At 35.1% G+C, this 19173-nt stretch overlaps 1 protein-coding gene across 1 annotated transcript in view; it reads left to right on the top strand.

Annotated features, from left to right (window-relative positions):
* The window catches only part of ADGRV1 (adhesion G protein-coupled receptor V1), a 402490-nt gene that overhangs the window by 249818 nt on the left and 133499 nt on the right, over window positions 1-19173 (top strand). The window contains exon 83 of the mRNA XM_004678139.1: window positions 8738-8916. Coding sequence (XP_004678196.1) covers window positions 8738-8916 — 179 coding nt within the window. The remainder of the gene's footprint in view (window positions 1-8737; window positions 8917-19173) is intronic.

Below are 19173 nucleotides of genomic sequence, written 5' to 3'. Positions count from 1 at the left end.
TTCATGAATCATGTTGCAGCAATAACATTGATCAGTGACAAATTTGAAAACAAATGCTCCTGTAAAAAACATTGAGGCAGCTGGCATAACTAACCTGGGAAGAATTTAGGAAGATGTGATGACTGTATATACTACTGAAGGATTGCTACAGGAAACAGTGGACTATATAACTCCATCTGGAAAAAAACAGTAATTAGGTCAAAAGTTAGGGAAGCCCATTTTAATACATGCTATGAAATTTCATAGCCAGCAAAATGCTGTTGATTTTGAAGAAGAAACAGGTCCTAAAAATAGAGGGCACCAAATTACTGAACATTACTGATTATTTAAACAGGGGGAAATGTCCGACTCTCAATTATATTTTAGATGGATTTCCTCCTTCAGGGAAATGTTACACAGGATGAAAGATTTCACCCAGCTTAACTGAGGATGGTCTATCCTATGTATCTTCTCAGTCTTAAGTAAATAGTTGTCGCTGATGCTCATGTTGTAAACTAATTAAATTTCAGTACGACTAACGGTTTAGGAAAATTATGCCAGCTTCTGTGAAGCTTCATACATTTCAGATACTACACCACATGTCTTTTCATGGTTTGTGGTGTGACCATACAGGAAAAGTTCAGCAACTTCTGAATTCTAGGTGGGTTACTTCAAATGGGTTACTTTGTGGGAAGGGATTGTCACTTCACCAGCCTGTGTTTTCACTTATAAAAAGATTGTTTGTGATAGTCTTTTAACTAATCCTTTTTCAAACATTATAAAAGATTATATTACTGTTAGTCCAACCCTGCTAATCAAATAGAGTTGAAAAGACTGAAAGATTATTAGCACTTTAATGATTCTATTTCATGTTTTAGCAATATCGAAGAGAATCTGGTATTAACTGTGTGTGCATAGCTGATAATAACAAAAAGTTAATCATTAATTTTTCATCTTTAGGCTGAGTATGTCAGAATTCTTACTTATTTTATTAGTAGTGTACCTTTAATCTTAAATTCCTTAAAATGTTTTCTTCAAGTTATTTACTTTTATATCAAATTTGAACATGTAATTCATTTACAGCATAGCTGAAAAAAAAGTTGTGTAATAAATAAGTTACATAACTTCTGAGCTAGGTTTTCTTATCTAAATAATCTGATTTGTAGTAACAGTTCCTCTCTTTGAGGACTGTAGAGAGATAAAATTAATTAATACATGGAAAGAATTTGGAATGGTGCCTGGTACAAACTGCACACCATACATATTTACTCATATTATTGGCTAAGCAAATACATATGGATAATGTTTCGTGGATTTTGAACTATGTTCAGTACTTTGCTTTTCCAGTATAATTTGCATCTTGTCTTTGCAAAAGAGAATTAGCTTGATATTGTAGAAAGAGAAGGATGATTGAGAGCCACTAACTAAGCAGCCCTAGTAATCTGGCAAGATTACTGACCTCTGTATGAACGCACATGTCTGCCGCACAGCAGACTCCACAGGGAAGTGGCCTCGACTCTGTTCCTTGGGCTTCCTGTTTCTTTGACAGAGAAGTCATAGAGCGCTTGATAGAAATATGCTAACAAATTATCTTGCTTGTATTTTTTTTAAAGGAAGCAACTCGCAAATTCTTGTTTTTGCCATGTAAATTGACATGCTACTGTTTGCTCTTCGTGTAAGGTTGCTGCATGAAATTAGTGAATCATTTTCCCATTTCCTTAAAAACAGTAGGGTTAGGTCTATTTTTAGAAAGATTGACAGTAAGAATTTAAACTCCTGTAATATTTCTACTTTATTTTCCTAGTTGGCATTGTTCTATTTTCAGTTCTTCTTTCTGTTTTGATTTGCTTTCATTTAGAAATAACATGCACTAATGGTACAAAACATAAATACCACAGAGAAAACTAAACTGAAAAATACATCTGTTTTTCCTTATTTCACACTCCCTCCATCCTATGTACCCTCAACCCCACTCCCAGAGGTAAACACTGTTAATGGTTTCCTGTGTAATCCTCTAAAAATATTCAGTGATCATGTAAGTATTTATAAATATATAAACAAACACACATGTGTATATTCTTGCATGTATATATATTTATGCGTGTGAATTTTTGTGTGTATATATATAAATTTACAAATACATGAATATTTTCTCTACAGTACAACTATTTGATTCCCTTTTAGTGAAAAAATGGTTATTTCCAGTTATACTGTTGTTGTAAACAAGGTTCTCTTGAACATCCTTGCATTGTATTTGTTTATGAAGTGTCTAGAGGATAAATTACTGCAACTTAGGCCTTTTCTTTAAATTTCTACCTGAAACACGCTACCAGATGGATTTCAAGACCATGAGTTAATCCATGCAGGAAACAAATCAAAATTATTTGAGATATGAATGTATAATATAGTTAAATAGAAACCTCATTTTTACCAATCTATGATCCTGTCTTGTCACCTACTTAAATTGTACAGGAATCTGCTTCAACTGTGCAGAAGCAGATATACATGTTATATATTCCTTGGCAGAAAGACATCTTAGTGCCAGAGTATATCAATGGAAAGGAAATGCTAAAATTAGCTATGTTTTTCCTTCATTACTGATTTAATTTGAGGGGACATCAAAGGAATTAAAGCCATCAGACTGATAATTACCAAGATAAAATTGGTATACTCAGGAAATACTCTAATTCTCAGAAAGCCTTGCAATTTATTTCATGCAAAAATGTTAAAGGATAACTGGGAGAAGGACACGTGTTAACATTTCTTTGACTGCCCTCAGGAATGAATGACCAAGAATGTATGATCATGATAAAATTAGTAACAGTCATTATCGTTGACTAAACTTGATGCTGTGAATCAGTCCAAGGTTTCTGATGACATATTTAATAATCAAATATGAAATGATAGCCTGGACACCAACTTTACTCCAATTACAATGAAAATTCTGATATTTAGACATTGTTTGCTTCAAAAAGGCATTGCTCATTCATATTTTATGAATATGCTAATATGGGGTCTCTGTAGCTCTCCTGTAATCTCTAGGCCCTATGCTGTCATCAGTGCTATCACCACTACTGCCTGAGTTCCATCCCCAGGCAGGGAGCTGACCCATCTGGGGCAGACCTCTCCTGTCTCGCCCACTGCTCCTGCAGCAGTGTATTTCAGTAGGTCCTCCCGTTCTCCTCCGCTCTGTCTCTAGTGAATCCCCTCACCCTCTGCACCTCTGGTCTATACCCCAGTCATTCTATGCAAAAAAATAATAATAATAATAATAATAAGTACTACTAAGTACTATATTACTGTTTAGGACCTATGACAATGAAACATTAGCAAAGTGTATCTTCGATTTTCCTATGTGGGGCCTTGGAAAATTGTAATGGTAATTGCTGAAATTTCATGTTACTGTAAAAATAAACACATATCTAAGTAGGAATGTAAATCAACATGCTTACAAAAACAGTCTTTTAGTTTATTCCCATCTATATTTGACCTAAATTAGATCTGGATATTTTAGTTAGTTGGTTTACATCTTATTTTCTAAATCTAGAAAGTATTCTTAATTCCAGGAAATGTACTTCTCCTTAAATATAAAAAAGATCATAATAATATCTAAGAAAACAGCTATCTTGAATAAATGAGATAGGCTTAAGGTGGGATATATATTTATTACCCAGGAGGTAAATCTTGGTTGTATATTTTTTCAAACTATTGCATAATATATTTTTAGCTAACCCTTAAAAAAGCCTTAAATGAGGAGTTGGAGCAAATCAAATAAAATTATCAAGCCTCCTGAAATTCATTCTGGTGGGTAGCATATAAATGACTGAATTTAGCAACTAAACCATACTATGAAATTGTTAAATTCAGTAAAATATTTTAAGCACTCAAATTGTGTGTGTTTTCATTTATTTCATATATCTCAGTAAAGATTACATGCAAACATTTTACTAGGTACTATGAGGCTTAAAAAATTAATCTACCAGAGCCCAGTTACATTTTAGCCATTTATATGCTGAAGAACCTTTGAGTTTTTATTCAGTGTTATCAAAACATTGAGAACAAAAAGGCTGATCTCCATAATTCCAGCAGGAAAATGCATCTCCACTGACACAGAAAAATGAGTGGAGGCAAATGAAGACAGAAAAATAATCTGTCAGTCAAATAACAATATTGCTCATATGTATGTGAAACTCAATGGAAATGCATTTTTTTTAAAGATTTATTTATTTGTGCATACAGAACTGGGGTACAGGCCAGAGGCTCAGGGGCGGTGAGAGGCTTCACCAGAGACAGAGTGGGGAGCAGAACAGGCAGATCGACGAAGTCCACTGCTGCTGAGGGGAGCAGCGGGCGGGTCAGGAGAGGTCTGCCACGCCATGTGGTCACCTCCGGGGAAGGCGGGAATCGAACTCATGTGGAAGCGGCTTTAGATTCTCAGTGCTGTGCTTTAACCCGCTGCGCCACCAGGGAGGGCCGGGAAATGCATTTTAACTGGTTCTCACAGGCACTTTGGGCTTGTATTCTACTGCCCAGTTGCGTTACTATTCAGAATGTTGAAAGTTCTATTTTTCTCTTACTGCCTCAGATTTCTTTGTCTCTAGTACTAAGGATCTGAACGGATGATCTGTAAGGATGTATTACTGCTAAAATTCATACTTTATGCACCCATACCATTAAAGCTTTTCTTATGGAATTATAATGTCTTCAATAATTAGTTCATAAAATGTGAGTCAGGAATTGTTAATAACACAAAATTTAATCTTTCCTTTTACCCGAGCTGCAGCTTATACCTGCAGAACCTTGTCAAAAAATGCACAGAAAATTTGTAATCACTTTGTCTTTCAGATTTGTATAAAACTGTTGTTTACATTATTCATTAGTAATCTCAGATTTTCTTTCAGTTGTGTTTTGTGTGCCTTTGCAAATCTTCCCTTATTTCCAGTGTTTGTATTTACAAAGAAAAATTTCAAAAATATCCTTAAGTAGTTTTCTTTAAATTTATTTAAAATGGTCTTTTCTTAAATTCTCTTAAGTGACAACCACCCAAGTAACTTTGACATGCTGGAAATTGTGATCAGCATGAATATTCAAATACATTATATTTCACTGATAAGCAATGATGATGGTAAGAACGTGGTAATTCAAATATAACAGTGTTTAGAGTTAACATTAAGTGTGACACTGATTTTTAAACTCATTACAGAACATTTTACCCAGTTAACCCTTTCACAATGGCTTATTTGATATTTTTCCATTACTGAAAATATTTTTGAAAATTTTTGATCTGCTTCCAGAACCTATCTCACATTAATGCTAAGAAACAGTATGTCTGTGTATGTATGTGAATTATAATTGTCAGAATGATACCACTGGTTAAATTGGTCAGTCGTAACATTTTGATAACTAATGCAACATAAATTTATAGTAGTGGTGTCTTAAGGTGAGTCATAATAATTGTTCTTCCAAAATTTTTACAGCTGAGAAAAATGAAAATAAGATACTTAAATTTTCTATTAACATTTAGTCTTCAGCAGAAAAGAAAAAGTAAAATGGGCAGTGAATGGTAAGCCATGCTCAGGCTGCTTGTAGCCTATTTGAGTGAGAGTAAGTGACATTCTTTGACATATACTGACTTTGCATAATTCTGTCAGTTCCAACATTTGATCATCACACACTAAGGCACACAGATCACACATGCTACGTATCTGTCAACATAAAATTGTTATATAAAGATGGTCTCTTAAAACTATTACTTTACATTATAAAGGAAGAACCATGATTGCAAGGAAAGCAATGTAGACAAATGTTCCACTGTCTTCTTTTTTAGAGAAAGTCAGTAGCTGAATATTTTAACTCAGCTATCTGCACAAACTTATTCTTGTGTGTGTGTGTGTGTGTGTGTGTGTGTGTGTGTGTGTAGCTTAGGAACAACAACAAAAAACTAAGTTGAGCTAATTTAAACATGATAAAAGGAACACACATATATATAGAATAACTCAATGAATCCAAGAACTAGAAAAAGTTGACCCTCACACGTGACTGTTAGCATAAGTGGACTTTATCCATCTTTCTCTGTAAACATGTTTTCTGTCCTCACTAGGCTTTTGATTACCCCCAGCATAAAAGCTAACTGCTACCTAACTGCTACCTTTTTTCTAACAGTGAGCTTCGACACTCACCTAATTTTAAGGAATTCAGTGCTGAATGGCAGGTCCAGTCTGGGTCAGTTTTTGTGGGCAGAGGAGGAGCAGAGTGGGGTCTCCCTTTGTATAGGGTGGGCTGGAGTAGGGTAAATAGGGAGACAGCATTCAGAGAAGGAACATTCATGACCTAGGCACATACCCCAAAATGTAACAGCCATACTATGTTTAAATAAGTAAAACTTAGAGTTGGTCAAAAGAAAATATTATGTTTGGACAATGATATTTATGGGATAATTAAATTTTGTTCCATTACAAATTATTTCAATTCCACAACAATAACAAAAGATATAGTAGGAAATAATGTCCTTAGAGTCTATATGAGTAATGGGACTATTTTTTAAAAAGAGGGGATTTTTTTTTGACTAACAGAAGTTTGACATTTGGAACTTGTTTTACTTAACTATATTCAAGAATTCAGCCACCCTGTGCATTGAGCTCTTTGGGATAGAAACATTGCGTTTATAAATCTAGCAAACAATTACATTTATGTCAGTTTTATCGGAGCCAGTGGTGAAGGTAAGACAGTTACTGAAAGGTTCAGACATTCTCACGGATGGAACATGTGTGTGTAACAGCAGACATTTTGGAAATGTCCTGATCAATGTCATGATGAATCCACTTGGAAGTCATTTAGCAATCTATTCTCCTTGCCAATTCTTTTACCTATTACATCGCTGAGTTACCTTATTACATGAATGTACACAAACATATTTAAAATAGAGAATTGATACTTTTATTTTGGAGGTGGGTTAATCACCCTCACTTCATGACTTTTCATTATCTGACAAACAGTATTGATCACCAGAGCCTCTGTTACTTGATACAGTCTTACAAAAGTGGGCCCATGTCCTTTACTGATTACTGGAAGAAGGAGTTGGTGGGGGGGACTCTTGGATCTGATAATATATATTTTTTAATTTTTTAAAGATTTATTTATTCATATAGAACTGGGGTACAGGCCAGAGATGCGGAGGGTGAGAGGATTCACCAGAGACAGAGCTGGGAGCAGAACAGGCAGATGGACAAAGTACACTGCTGAGGGGAGCAGCGGGCAGGCAGGAGAGGTCTGCCACGCCATGTGGATCTCCTCCGTGGCAGGCGGGTATCGAACTCATGCGGAAGTGCCTTAAGCTTCTCAGTGCTGTGCTTTAACCCGCTGCACCACCAGGGAGGGCCTGATAATATTTTTAAAGTTAGAACAAATTTACATAAGCAACAGCTGAGAACATGCTCCGTAATTACAAATATATAGCAGATGTACGAAAGATACGGCATGCTGACAGGAAATAAAATTCATAGACAAAAATCTCCAAGTAACCTAACATTATTATCTTTTACTGATTTAGTCCAATCAATACTAATCCCTCTAGGCTAAATTTGGTCCAGATAGAATCTGACTTGGAAGCTTTAGTAAAGAGCATATGATTCCCACGGACATTAGCCATGTTCATTTTTCACATAGAAAGAGTTTCCATTGTATCACCACTTATTTTTGGTTATAAGCTTTTTATCTTTCACACTCTGCTATCCTAATAAGGGATTAAAGGGAGGTAGTAGCATTTCTAGTGGCAACTCTGTGCTCAGCACTTGTATATAATATCTCACTTAATATGTAATATGTAACACTTTGATATAAAATATATGTGTGTAATACATAGTATTCATGTGTATTCTCTATCATGTGAAATATGATATCTAGTGAATATTATTGTATGAAAGGTACATGACATAACAACCAGGGCTGTTCCTTTACTAAATGGTAATTAAACATAATTGCTCCTCATGGAAAGAGAACAGGAGAAGGTAGAAAACATAAATTCTATGTGTGACTTAGATACAAACTAGGTATGGGTTTAGGGCTAATAATAAAATCCTAGGTCTTGGTTTCTTATTCCATTAATATGTCCCTTTATCCTCCTTTATCTGTATACTTTTATCTCTCTCAGATTTTTTATATTAGGAAATAGCATTTTTATGATGGAAATATAAAATAAATATGTTGTCTCGTTATTTATTTCCACTTGTTTGGAAATTAAAATTTGCTTCCCTACTTGTGTATTTGTCACATGGATGAACAGTATACAGTTTTTGTTTACTAGAATTGGTACAGTCTTCACAGTTGAATCTCCTTTCCCTGGAACATATCTCACCCTGCCATGAGAAAGACCTTCTACAAGTAAATATTGTCTCACAGTCCGGAAAATAGGAATATTTACTTTATTGTCATCATGAAGTTCATATTGGAAGTATGTTTGTATACCAGTGTTTCTTCAAAAAATGCACTTACAGAATAATAAAAGAAAATGACTAAAATTAAATGAAGTCAATTAAAATGAAAAGTACAATGAATGTACTGAATAATTTCCAGTTTTCAGATTGTTGAGGTATCCTGAATTCCTTGAGTGTGTGAATGTGGCACATAACTAAAAGAATAAAAACTGTAATTATTAAGTAGGACCTAGTCTCTGTGAGTTAATAATTGCTTGTGCTTAAGTCTGGTGAGTCTGTGTCTTCTGCTGGAGCCTGTTCATTTTATATTCTCTTTCCTTCCTTAGTCTGTGAATTTCTGGTATGTTCTGGTGATGAACGATGAACACACAGAAAGAAGATACCTGCTGTTTTTCCTCCTGAGTTGGGGTCTTCCAGCCTTTGTGGTGATTCTCCTCATAGTTATTTTGCGAGGAATCTATCATATGAGCATGCCACAGATCTATGGACTCATCCACAATGACCTGTGAGTACATTCAGAGAGGACGCTTTGTCTGCTTAGCCATAATGTACACAGGCAGTGTTATTAATAATGGTGGAAGCGGTTGATGAGGTGTGATTGAGAATGGACAAATAAGACCTTTGCTTTTTTGCACTCTCTTAAGTTCTATTTTCTCTAGTTGCTATTAATAAGTGCAGTTGTCTCAGGTGAGTTGATTTATCAAACAGTTCATAGTAATTTGTACTTTAGCATGATTGAAATGTATTAGATTGAGACAAACAAAAGTACCTAGCAAAAATCAGGACACTGTCAACATTTTGACAAAAAATAGAATCAGTGAAAAATTTGGAGTGTGGCACATTATTTAAAGAGTCTGTGGTTGGGGACAAGTGGAGGTATAGTGACAGATGGCAGAAATCACCAGTTCCTTAGCTACCAAAGACTGTATCATTATAAATGTTGAATATGCAAAAGTCCATGAGTAGGAGACAAGATCAACTGGGTCTTATATATTCTTATTAAAGTATATTAGTAAAGTATATTAATAACAAATCTGTACATTCACATGTGTGTGCATGATGCCTTCTAGCTTCACCCATGTTGCTGCAAATGGCATGAGTTTATCTTTTTTTTTGATTGATGAGTAGTATTCCATTGTGTATATATACCACATCTGCTTGATCCAATCATCTATTTTTGGGTATTTGGGTTATTTCCAAATCTTAGCTATTGTAAATAATGTGGCAGTAAACATAGGGGTGCAGGTATCTTTTTGAATTAATGTTCTTGTGTCCTTTGGGTAGACTCCTAAAAGTGGAATTGATATGATAGTTCTATTTTTACCAGTTTGAAGAACCTCCACACAGCTTTCCATTGGGCCAGTTTGCATTCCCACTAGCAGTGTAGGAGAGTCCCTTTTTCTCTACATCCCCTCCAGCATTTGTTGTTGCCTGTTTTTTAAATGTGTCATTATCTTTTGTATTGTAGGTTTACTTTGCAGGACAGCTCGGTAGATGTAAGAAAGTAGAGTTTCTTTTTCTAATGTGACCAGCAACTCTGTGCTGTTTACTGGGGAGTTCAGATCATTGACATTTAAAGAAAATACTTATACATAATGACGTATTACTATTTTTCTATTTGTTGTCTTCATGCTTTGCAGATTGATTTTTCCTAAGAAAAAAAGACAAACCAACATACTCAGATAAAAAGAAGTTTAACGGGTTTTAAATATATTTTTTAAGTTTGTCAAAAAAGTCTAAGGCAGTAATTCCAGTTTGTTTTCCATTACTGTTTAGTTGTGAAAAGTCTGCTGTGCTACATCCTTGAACTTCATTATCAGCACTATTCTTCTTCTACATGCTCAAGCTAGAAAATTTGGAGTCATCTTTAACAGCTCCCTCTCCCTCACTTTCCACATCCTGTTAGTCACAGGGCTGTTGATCCTTTTGATAACACTTGTAGCCTGTTTTCTCCTGTCCTTTTATTTCATAGACCTAATTCAGGTATTCATGATGTTAGAGCAAGTCTGTTGCTTGCTCACAGTGTTACCAAATTATTTACTTCCTGCTCTGTTCCCCATGCTATTCCCAAATTTAATTCTAAAACAAGATCTACTTAAAGCCATCAGTGTCTGTCTGGGAAATCTGTGCTCTTCTACACAGCAGACAATCCCTTCAGTGCATTGGCCTCAACCTCTGTTTTGTAGTGCTTCATAGTCATTCCTGAATGCTAAGCCCTGCAGTTGTACTTTTTAAACTAAGGTACTTATTACAGTGCTTCTGAGCCACAGAGCCTTGGGACAGGCAACTTATGTTCTTCAAGTTTAATTTCATTTAATTATCCATGGTGTAGAAAAGTAGTTTAGCTGGTGAATAAGTTCAGAAACAATTTTTATATTAGACTCATATTATTATGCTCTGTGACATTTGAATGGAAATAAATGCACAGGACCTTACAGGGGCAGGTTCAGATCCTAGGCAAAATTATGGAGATAATAAAAAAATAAATGGTGGCTTGGTTGGGAGATGGAAGAAAGATGAATAGGAGGAACCCTAAGGATTTTTTTTTAAAGATTTATTTATTTATGCATACAGGCAGGGATACAGGCAGAGGTGCAGAGGCAGTGAGAGGGCTCACCAGAGAAAGAGTGGGGAGCAGAACAGGTAGATCAACAAAGTACACTGCTGAGGGGAGTAGCGGGCGGGTCAGGAGAAATCTGCTGCGCCATGTGGGTCAGCTCCCTGACCGGGGATCAAACTCGTGCTGAAATGGCATTAGCTTCTTAGGGCTGTGCTTAACCCGCTGCACCACGAGGGAAAGCCCCTCTAAGGCTTTTTAAAGTGAAAATATTCTATCTGATAATATAATAAGGAAGGATACGTTATTATTAACTCGCTGCACCACGAGGGAAAGCCCCTCTAAGGCTTTTTAAAGTGAAAATATTCTATCTGATAATATAATAAGGAAGGATACGTTATTATATACATTTGTCCAAATTCATACAATGTACAGTACCTGACCCAAGAAGCAGTATGGCAAAAGAGAACTTGAGATAAAAAGACAAAAGTCTTAACTGAGTGCAATGAAAATATCTTAGGTTTGTGAATTTTTCAAAAACCTATGGCCAGATGAAATATTGTCTTGGAATGTACCATACAAATGAGAGGCCCTGAAGGAATAGCTTTAATAGCTTCATAGTGTGTACACTCCATCTCATTGTGAGATATAGCCACACACTCTCCTGATACCTCATGGTGAATGTATTTAGAGTCCGGAGAATGAAGAAAACATATCATGTAGCTTTTAGGGCTGAGAGTCATTCTGCAGAGTATTTCTCCTTTAATCTCCTTATCTACTTCCCTTTTTATCCATTTAACCCTATTCTATCTTGCTACTATACCTTTGCCTGTGTTTGTCTCCTTCCTGGGGAGATTACTGGGGGATCCTTATGTCCTCAGAGATGTGTATGTATAAGAGATACTAGCCTTTATTTTATGTATTAGTTTTTTTTTCAACTATAGGTCAGAGACATTCTACAGTGGAAGAAGTAGAGAGGGACCAAAATGGGCAGGAAGAGCACTAAAGACTGGAGTGATAGTGCACGGGTGAATTGGTGGTGAAATTTTATGGGTTCTGTACCTGAGAGGAGAAAGCAAACATTGTGCAAAAATTAACAGTCATGTAAAATATATATAAATAAATTTTAGAAGGAAATACTAATGTTTCCCTCATATCTTTAAGTATTTTGATATTCCAAAAGACCTCCTCTTCTAGTGGAAAGAACAGAGTACTATCTGAGCTGAAAAAAAAAAAAAATACTAAGCATAATGGAAACTTATGACAAATTTTAAGGTGAAATAGATAAAATGAATGAATTTTTTCTTAAAATAAGCCTTTTCAAACTGCAGCTTCTAATCACCAGAATTACCCATTCATTCTTTGCCATTAGCTGTTCCAAGTGGATAAGTTTACAAAACACTACTCTGGACATATTCAGCTATTATTTCTTTCCAGAACATGTTAAGGAATTTCATACTTTTTACTCTTTGTTCTTTTTTTGGAAGAGCGTTTCCCTTCTCTGCCAAGGGCAGTTTTATTCAATGTTGAAGGTCTAGTCAGATTGTTTATTCTGTGAGACCTTCTCTGAACACTTCAAGCAAGACTAATTGCATCTCATCCTTTTCCTGTAATACCTTTAACCCCTATTTTGTAATCACTTATAAAACATCTTACAGTTAAGTGCTTGCCCATCTCTCAGTAAGGTGATAATTTCTTTGCAGTAAGGACTTATTCATCTCAGCCCACAGTGTTCTAGTATTGTCAGTATCTGGTAGATGCTTAACAACTGGCTCCTGGGGGCAAGGGACAACTGATCTGGGGCCTGAGTTAATTTCCATGTTGTCTCGCTGTGGCCAGTTGCAAGCCACGAAGGCAACATGACTCAACACAAGCTGAAAAGAGATCCAAAATAGCATACCCATGGGTGGTTCTTCTTCTACATAGAGACATTAGATATGTGGGTGGTAATAAAGTGTAATAAAATAGTTAAAAGTGGTGAGATTGAGTACTACCTTTTTACAATTATATTTAAATTTTAAGAGTGCATCATTTCATTTATTTAATGGCTATATTTAACAACTGGTTCACAAAATTCTTAAAAATTCAGCAATAAGTTCTTACAGCCTTGAACAAGTCAGACCCAATTTGGTATTTTAGAGGTTTTCTTACAAGTAAATGTTTGTTAATTGCAACAGTCATTTTCAAAGGAGTTTAGAAAAGAATCATATTGATACTAAAGTAGGGACACTGATATTATCTTTAAATTGACACTGATGTTATCCTCAGGTAACCTATTGCATTTTTATAAGATTTGCCAGCTCTTAAATTCAGAAATAGTCTGAAAACGTGGAGTTTTTTGGCCTCTTTGGTGGTGCAGGGGGTTAAAGACACAGCACTATCAAACTATCACCAGCCACTGCAACATGAGTTCAATACCTGGCCAGGAGGTGATTCACATGGTGTGGTAGACCTCTCCTGCCTTGCTTGCTGCTCCCCTCAGTCAATCAATTTGTTCTGCTTCCCACCGTGTCTCTGGTGAACCCTCTCACCACCACCTCTACCCCCCACCTCTGGCCCACACCCAAGTTCTTGTATGCATAAGTAAATAAATCTTAAGAAAAATAAATGTGCAATCCACAGGGGCAAATCACAGGCAGAGTAACAATGACTATTGACTATTTCCTAAGTTTACTCCCATGACTTTTCCCCTCATATGGAGGTGAAAAGAAGCAGCTGTGAACTTCCCCTTTAAAAATTTCTGAAAAATGATCTTTCATCAAGGAAATGATGAAGAGATTAGAGGTGGCATCCAGCACTGCCAGCATTTCCTCTGATAAGATTTTTATTATCCCACAAATTCTCAGCTTGTAATTTTTTGTTCTGTTAGAACTAACAGAAGGCAAGGCACATGAGATAGTCTAGACTTTTCTTTTGACATAAAATAAAATTTCCCTAGGAGATTGCAGAATTAATTTTATTTATTCAAAATGTTTATTTTTTATAATGTTATCCCAAAACTCTGATGTTTGCTTTGTCATGTAATAAGTATTAGTCTGTGATATATAATTAGAGCTAAGAAAAATAATTAGAAAAACTTTTGTTAAAGGTATTGTTTTTTAATATGATTTAATAAAGAATCCCATTTAAGATTTCTTTTTCCATTTTATAATAGCAAAAGAGAAGTAAATAAGTCATTATAAGCCTGTGTTGTATAATTTGCTTTTATTGATTTGTGCTATAGCACCTAAGGCACTAGATTGGGTGGTTTTCAAAATACTCTGTTATAGCCCTGGTAGATGTTCAGGTATTTGGAATCAGGGAGAGAGAAAAACTAAAAGCATCAGAAAATCAGGGACTCTTATTTAAATACATCTCAAAGAAACTTAAAAATAGTTACATCATTATAAGTGCAGAGTTCACACATTCTAAAACCTGCAGGTTGCTCTTAACTTTTGAGTTCCATAAGGCAACACAGACTTAAAACAGGCTTGCATCTTAGCATTTCATTCATAATTTTCTGTCTAAGGCAACAGACAAAATAGTTTTTAAGTGTGAGTTCCTAAAAACTGTCTGGACTAGGGAAGTAGATGTTAGTAGAGGAACAAAATGAATGGGGGATGTATAAAAGCTAAATGCAACATGACAGACTTCCTAAGCAATGAATAATGATCTCATTGGGCACTTTGACAAGCAGTAGGTTCATACGCAGTTCCTAAGGGTGGATCAAAAGAACCACCTAAATATGAGCACACATCTGTCCATCTTTTAAAAGGAGGGGAAATCCTTGACTATACACAAAGGATGTTGAAACATCAGTCTTGTTCTTACTGATGAGATGTTCTCTGAAGCACTGTTCAGTGACTCTCTTTGCCTTCTCTGACATATGAATTTAAGTAAAGTCTGCTGATTCTTTGAGTCTGTAATATTTAAAATCAGGGAACCAGTGTTTATATTTGTTCAGATGGATTTTTGATGGGCCAAAAATAAAATGATCTGAAGCCATGTGTTTGTGGATCTTAAAACCACCAGAAAATGCATACTTAAATTGATGGTCACTTCATAATATAAAGAAACTAAAAATTGCCTGGCTAACATCTTTTGAAATATCTTAAAATTAGTGTCATGACCCTTATAGCACTAAGTTCTATGTTGTAATAGATGGCATACTTCGTTCCCACTAGACTAGAACTTTCTTGAAAATAAATTCCAGACTTTATTTGTCTTTTGAATCATCAATGTACAATATTCACTACTGATGAATGGATGATTGCTTAGAAAGATGGCAGCATTTTGATTGAATTTAATTTACAAGAAAAATGTTACCATGTCTAGTCCAAAATCTATAACAACATACAGCAAACTACAAAAATAGTTTTCTCTAGGAATGAGTTGGAGAAGAGGTATCCAAAGGTCTGTACTTTCTGCTTCTCAGTCCTCTGATTGTGTCTATCACAATCTCGATTTACTACTTATTTAAAAAATAAAGGTTTAAGGCTAAATATGTGGCACTTTTATTGATTGGAAGACTTGGCAATTATTCAGATCTTTGTAATGTGTGTTGGAATCTTCATAAATTGTGTTATCGCTTATTTTGTTTCCTGAGGAAGAAAATTTAACTTGAACACTTTTGTAAATAAGGACATCGTTTCTAAATAGTTATTTTCTGATTTAAGGGATTTGGCTTTTCTTTATAGTTCTGTGTCTATATCCCTTTATTCCATAGTTTACTCATTCACTCATATCAGTAAATAAAAGGAAAAAAAGTTATTGTCTGTATCCTAGGAAATTTCACTCCACATTTTTCCTCATTCATTTAAAATGGTATTATATTCAGAATACTTCCGTTAGTTGACCTGTTGTAAGTAACAGTATATTAGTATAGTGTGTACACACACAACATCCCTCACGTAGAAAAGTAGAAAATTACAAACTTTAAAATGTCTCTTCCTCAATACCTTCTTATTCTCAATTTATCTGATTATAATATGGTTTATGCTTTCTATGTGCAGATTTTTTCCATGTAGATTTAGCAAGGCAAAAAAAAAAAAAGTAATGAGCATAGATACGGTTCTGCACCTAGTAAAACTACTTTATTAGCTTTGAATTGCATTAAACCGGTTGTAGGTGGAATTAACTGATGTGTCCATTTAAGCTAAAACACTTTCCTCTCCAGACAATGAGCCATAAACCCCTTCAGTTTGGGAATTCTTTCAGGTAGCTGAACTTACCTTGATTCCAATCACTGCCCTCCATTCTTCATGTCTAATAAAGTCCTCTCTTCTTTTTAATTCTTTCACAGTGCATCTCACACTTGACCTTTGCTTTCCATTCTTGTTAGTTAAGTCTGTGACCTGAAATATTGCAGTATGAACAGCTTCGATAATTTGACGCCTCCCTTAACTTACTCATTTCTTTTGCACTGAGGCCAGGTGGCTCTGCTCTCCTCATTGCCATTCTCCTGTCTGACTTATTCCTGACTACAAATGATTTTCTGTACCCAAACATTTTTATGTGTCTGGATACCTTTTCAGCTTGGTCGTAACTGTTAGACATTCCTTTTGTTGCAATCTAATTGAACCATTTTTTATTACTCCCTTCCAAGCAACTATGTCTTTTCTCTAGCCTTCTGCCTATACTATATGTTTAACAAGTTACCTTCCTTTCCTACATTTCTGTTAGATCTTACATGTACTTTGGAATTGGAGTCCATTACCTTCTAGAAGACTTGCTTTATTTTCATCATAGGCAGACTGTCTATCCTATGAATAGCCTAATATTTATTTAAATATTCCTATGGCACTTATCCATATTTTTCTTGTATTATTTTTGTAGCTTTTTTCTTTGCTTATTCACTTACCAAGTATCAAATACTGTACTCAGTGCTGAGGGAATAATAATATAAGAAGTAATTGGCTCTTGACTGAGGCAGTGTCTGTGTAAAGTATATTCAAGCATTTTATATACACATGCATATATGTACATACATATGTACACATGTACATAAATACCCCAAATAAACACACACACACACATATAAAAATAATTTATTTATTTGAAATTACACTACTTTCAGGTATACAACATGATAACTTCCCTGTTTTTAGATATTGCAAAAAGATCAGCGCAATAAGTCTAGTAAACAGCCATCACCATACAGAGTTATAAAAACTTTTCTTGTTATGGGCACTTTTACATCTACTCTCTTAGTAACTTTCAAATATGCAATCCAGTATTTTAACTATAGCTAACATGTTGTTTATTATGCCCTCACGATTTGATTTATACTATAATTGTATGTTTGTGGTTTTTTTACTCCATCCATTTCACTCACACTGACCTCCAAACCCTGGAAAGCACTAGTTTCTTTTATGTGCTTCTTCTGTTTTTGTTATAGATTCTACGTATAAGAAAAATATTACTGTGTTCACCTTTCTCTATCTGACTTTTTCACTGAGCTCAGTAACCACAAGGTACACTCATGTTGTGGGAAGTTGGAAGACAATATTCTTTTTTATGACATTGTGTCAATTCCTTTGCCATTTAACCTTCAACGGACACTCAGTTTGCATTATTTACATCTATAATTATTTTTTTTTACTTCACTATTGTTGCATTGGGTGCTCTATCTTTAAAGATGTTGCTGAAGTGTATGTTGTGTAGTGTAGGCAAGGATAAACAGATGGGGCTACATCAAGTTAAAGAGCTTCTGTACAGCAAAAGAGACATTACAAAAAACAAACAGACAGCCCACTGATTGGGGAAAAATTTTCTCACACAAAACTAGCGATAAAGGACTGATCACAAAAATATACGGAGAACTGACAAAACTCAACAAAAATAAACAACCCCATGTAGATTAACATATCATCTGCAAGTAAGGACAGTTTTACTTCTTCTCTCCCTATTTGGATTCTTTGTATGTCTTTTTCCTGTATGTCTTTTTTTATCGCTCTGGCTAGAACTTCCAATGTTATGTTGAAGAGCAGTGGTGATTGTGGACACCCTTGTTTTGTTCCTGATCTCAAGGGAAAAGCTTTCAGCTTTTCTCCGTTGAGGATAATATTGGCTGTGGGTTTGTCATATATGGCTTTTATCATGTTGAGGTATGTTCCTTCCATTCCGAGGATTTCGACGGCCTTAAACACAAATGGGTGTTGAACTTTGTTGAATGTATCTATTGATATAATTATGTGGTTTTTATTTTTCTGTCAGTTGATGTGATGGATTACATTAATTGATTTTCTGATATTGAACCATCCTTGTGCTCCTGGGATAAAGCCCACTTGATCATGGTGTACTATTCTTTTAATGCATTGTTGGATTCTGTTAGCTAAGATTTTGTTGAGGATTTTTGCATCAGTGTTCATTAGGGAGATTGGTCTGAACTTTTCATTTTTTGTGTTTTTTTTTGTTAGATTTTGGTATTAGTGTGATGTTGCAGCTATAATTTTTAATTAACCTTTAGAAGGTTGATCTGGGTCAGAAGAAGTAATATTTATTCAGTGAAGATTACTAATCAATCACCTGTTAGTTCTAAGTACGGTGCATTGGGAATTTGTTCTGAAATTATCAGACCCTGGGAGGGTCTTTCTCTTAAACACTCTAGCCACAGTGACCTATCCCAGTGTCACATAAAAATACACAGACAAATTCCCACATTCATGGGTCCAGTTTGGCACGTAGGTCTTATTCTTGGCCTCTTTTTCTGTCTGGCTTTCCTTAACCTGATTATTAGTCAAAGAAGAGGAAACCTCTTAGCTTTGGAAAGACTGGAAATAATTACCAGTATTCCCTAAAAAATATCCACTGTCCTCCAGGACCATCAACTGAAGAAGCACACATTAATTCGTTTAAAGCCTACCCTAAAGCTAGATTGATGAATTTGAGGTATTTTGTAGCAAAAAATGATATTAGATTATTACTCATCTTGAGTAGATAGAATAAAAGGTGATGTGACCAAAGAACAGAATGCCTCTGTTTTATTTATTTATTCACATGTCCATTCAGTAGCTAAGTATTTATTAAATACCTTATACTTGCCAATGTCTAGTAGACATTTGAGGTACCATAATAAAAAATCCCTGACATTAATACTGGTGACAGCAAAAGACAGGAGGTACAGGGAAGAAAATGGGTAAGTATAGAGAGAAAAGAAGACTAGAGAGAAGGATTTTGATATTAAGAGTATCATGATTTTACAATCTAGGGATATCCAGGGTATAC

Source organism: Condylura cristata, unplaced genomic scaffold (assembly GCF_000260355.1).
Source record: "Condylura cristata isolate star-nosed mole 26May11 unplaced genomic scaffold, ConCri1.0 scaffold00007, whole genome shotgun sequence".
Lineage (NCBI taxonomy): Eukaryota > Metazoa > Chordata > Mammalia > Eulipotyphla > Talpidae > Condylura > Condylura cristata.
This window is presented reverse-complemented; position numbering and strand designations above follow the sequence as displayed.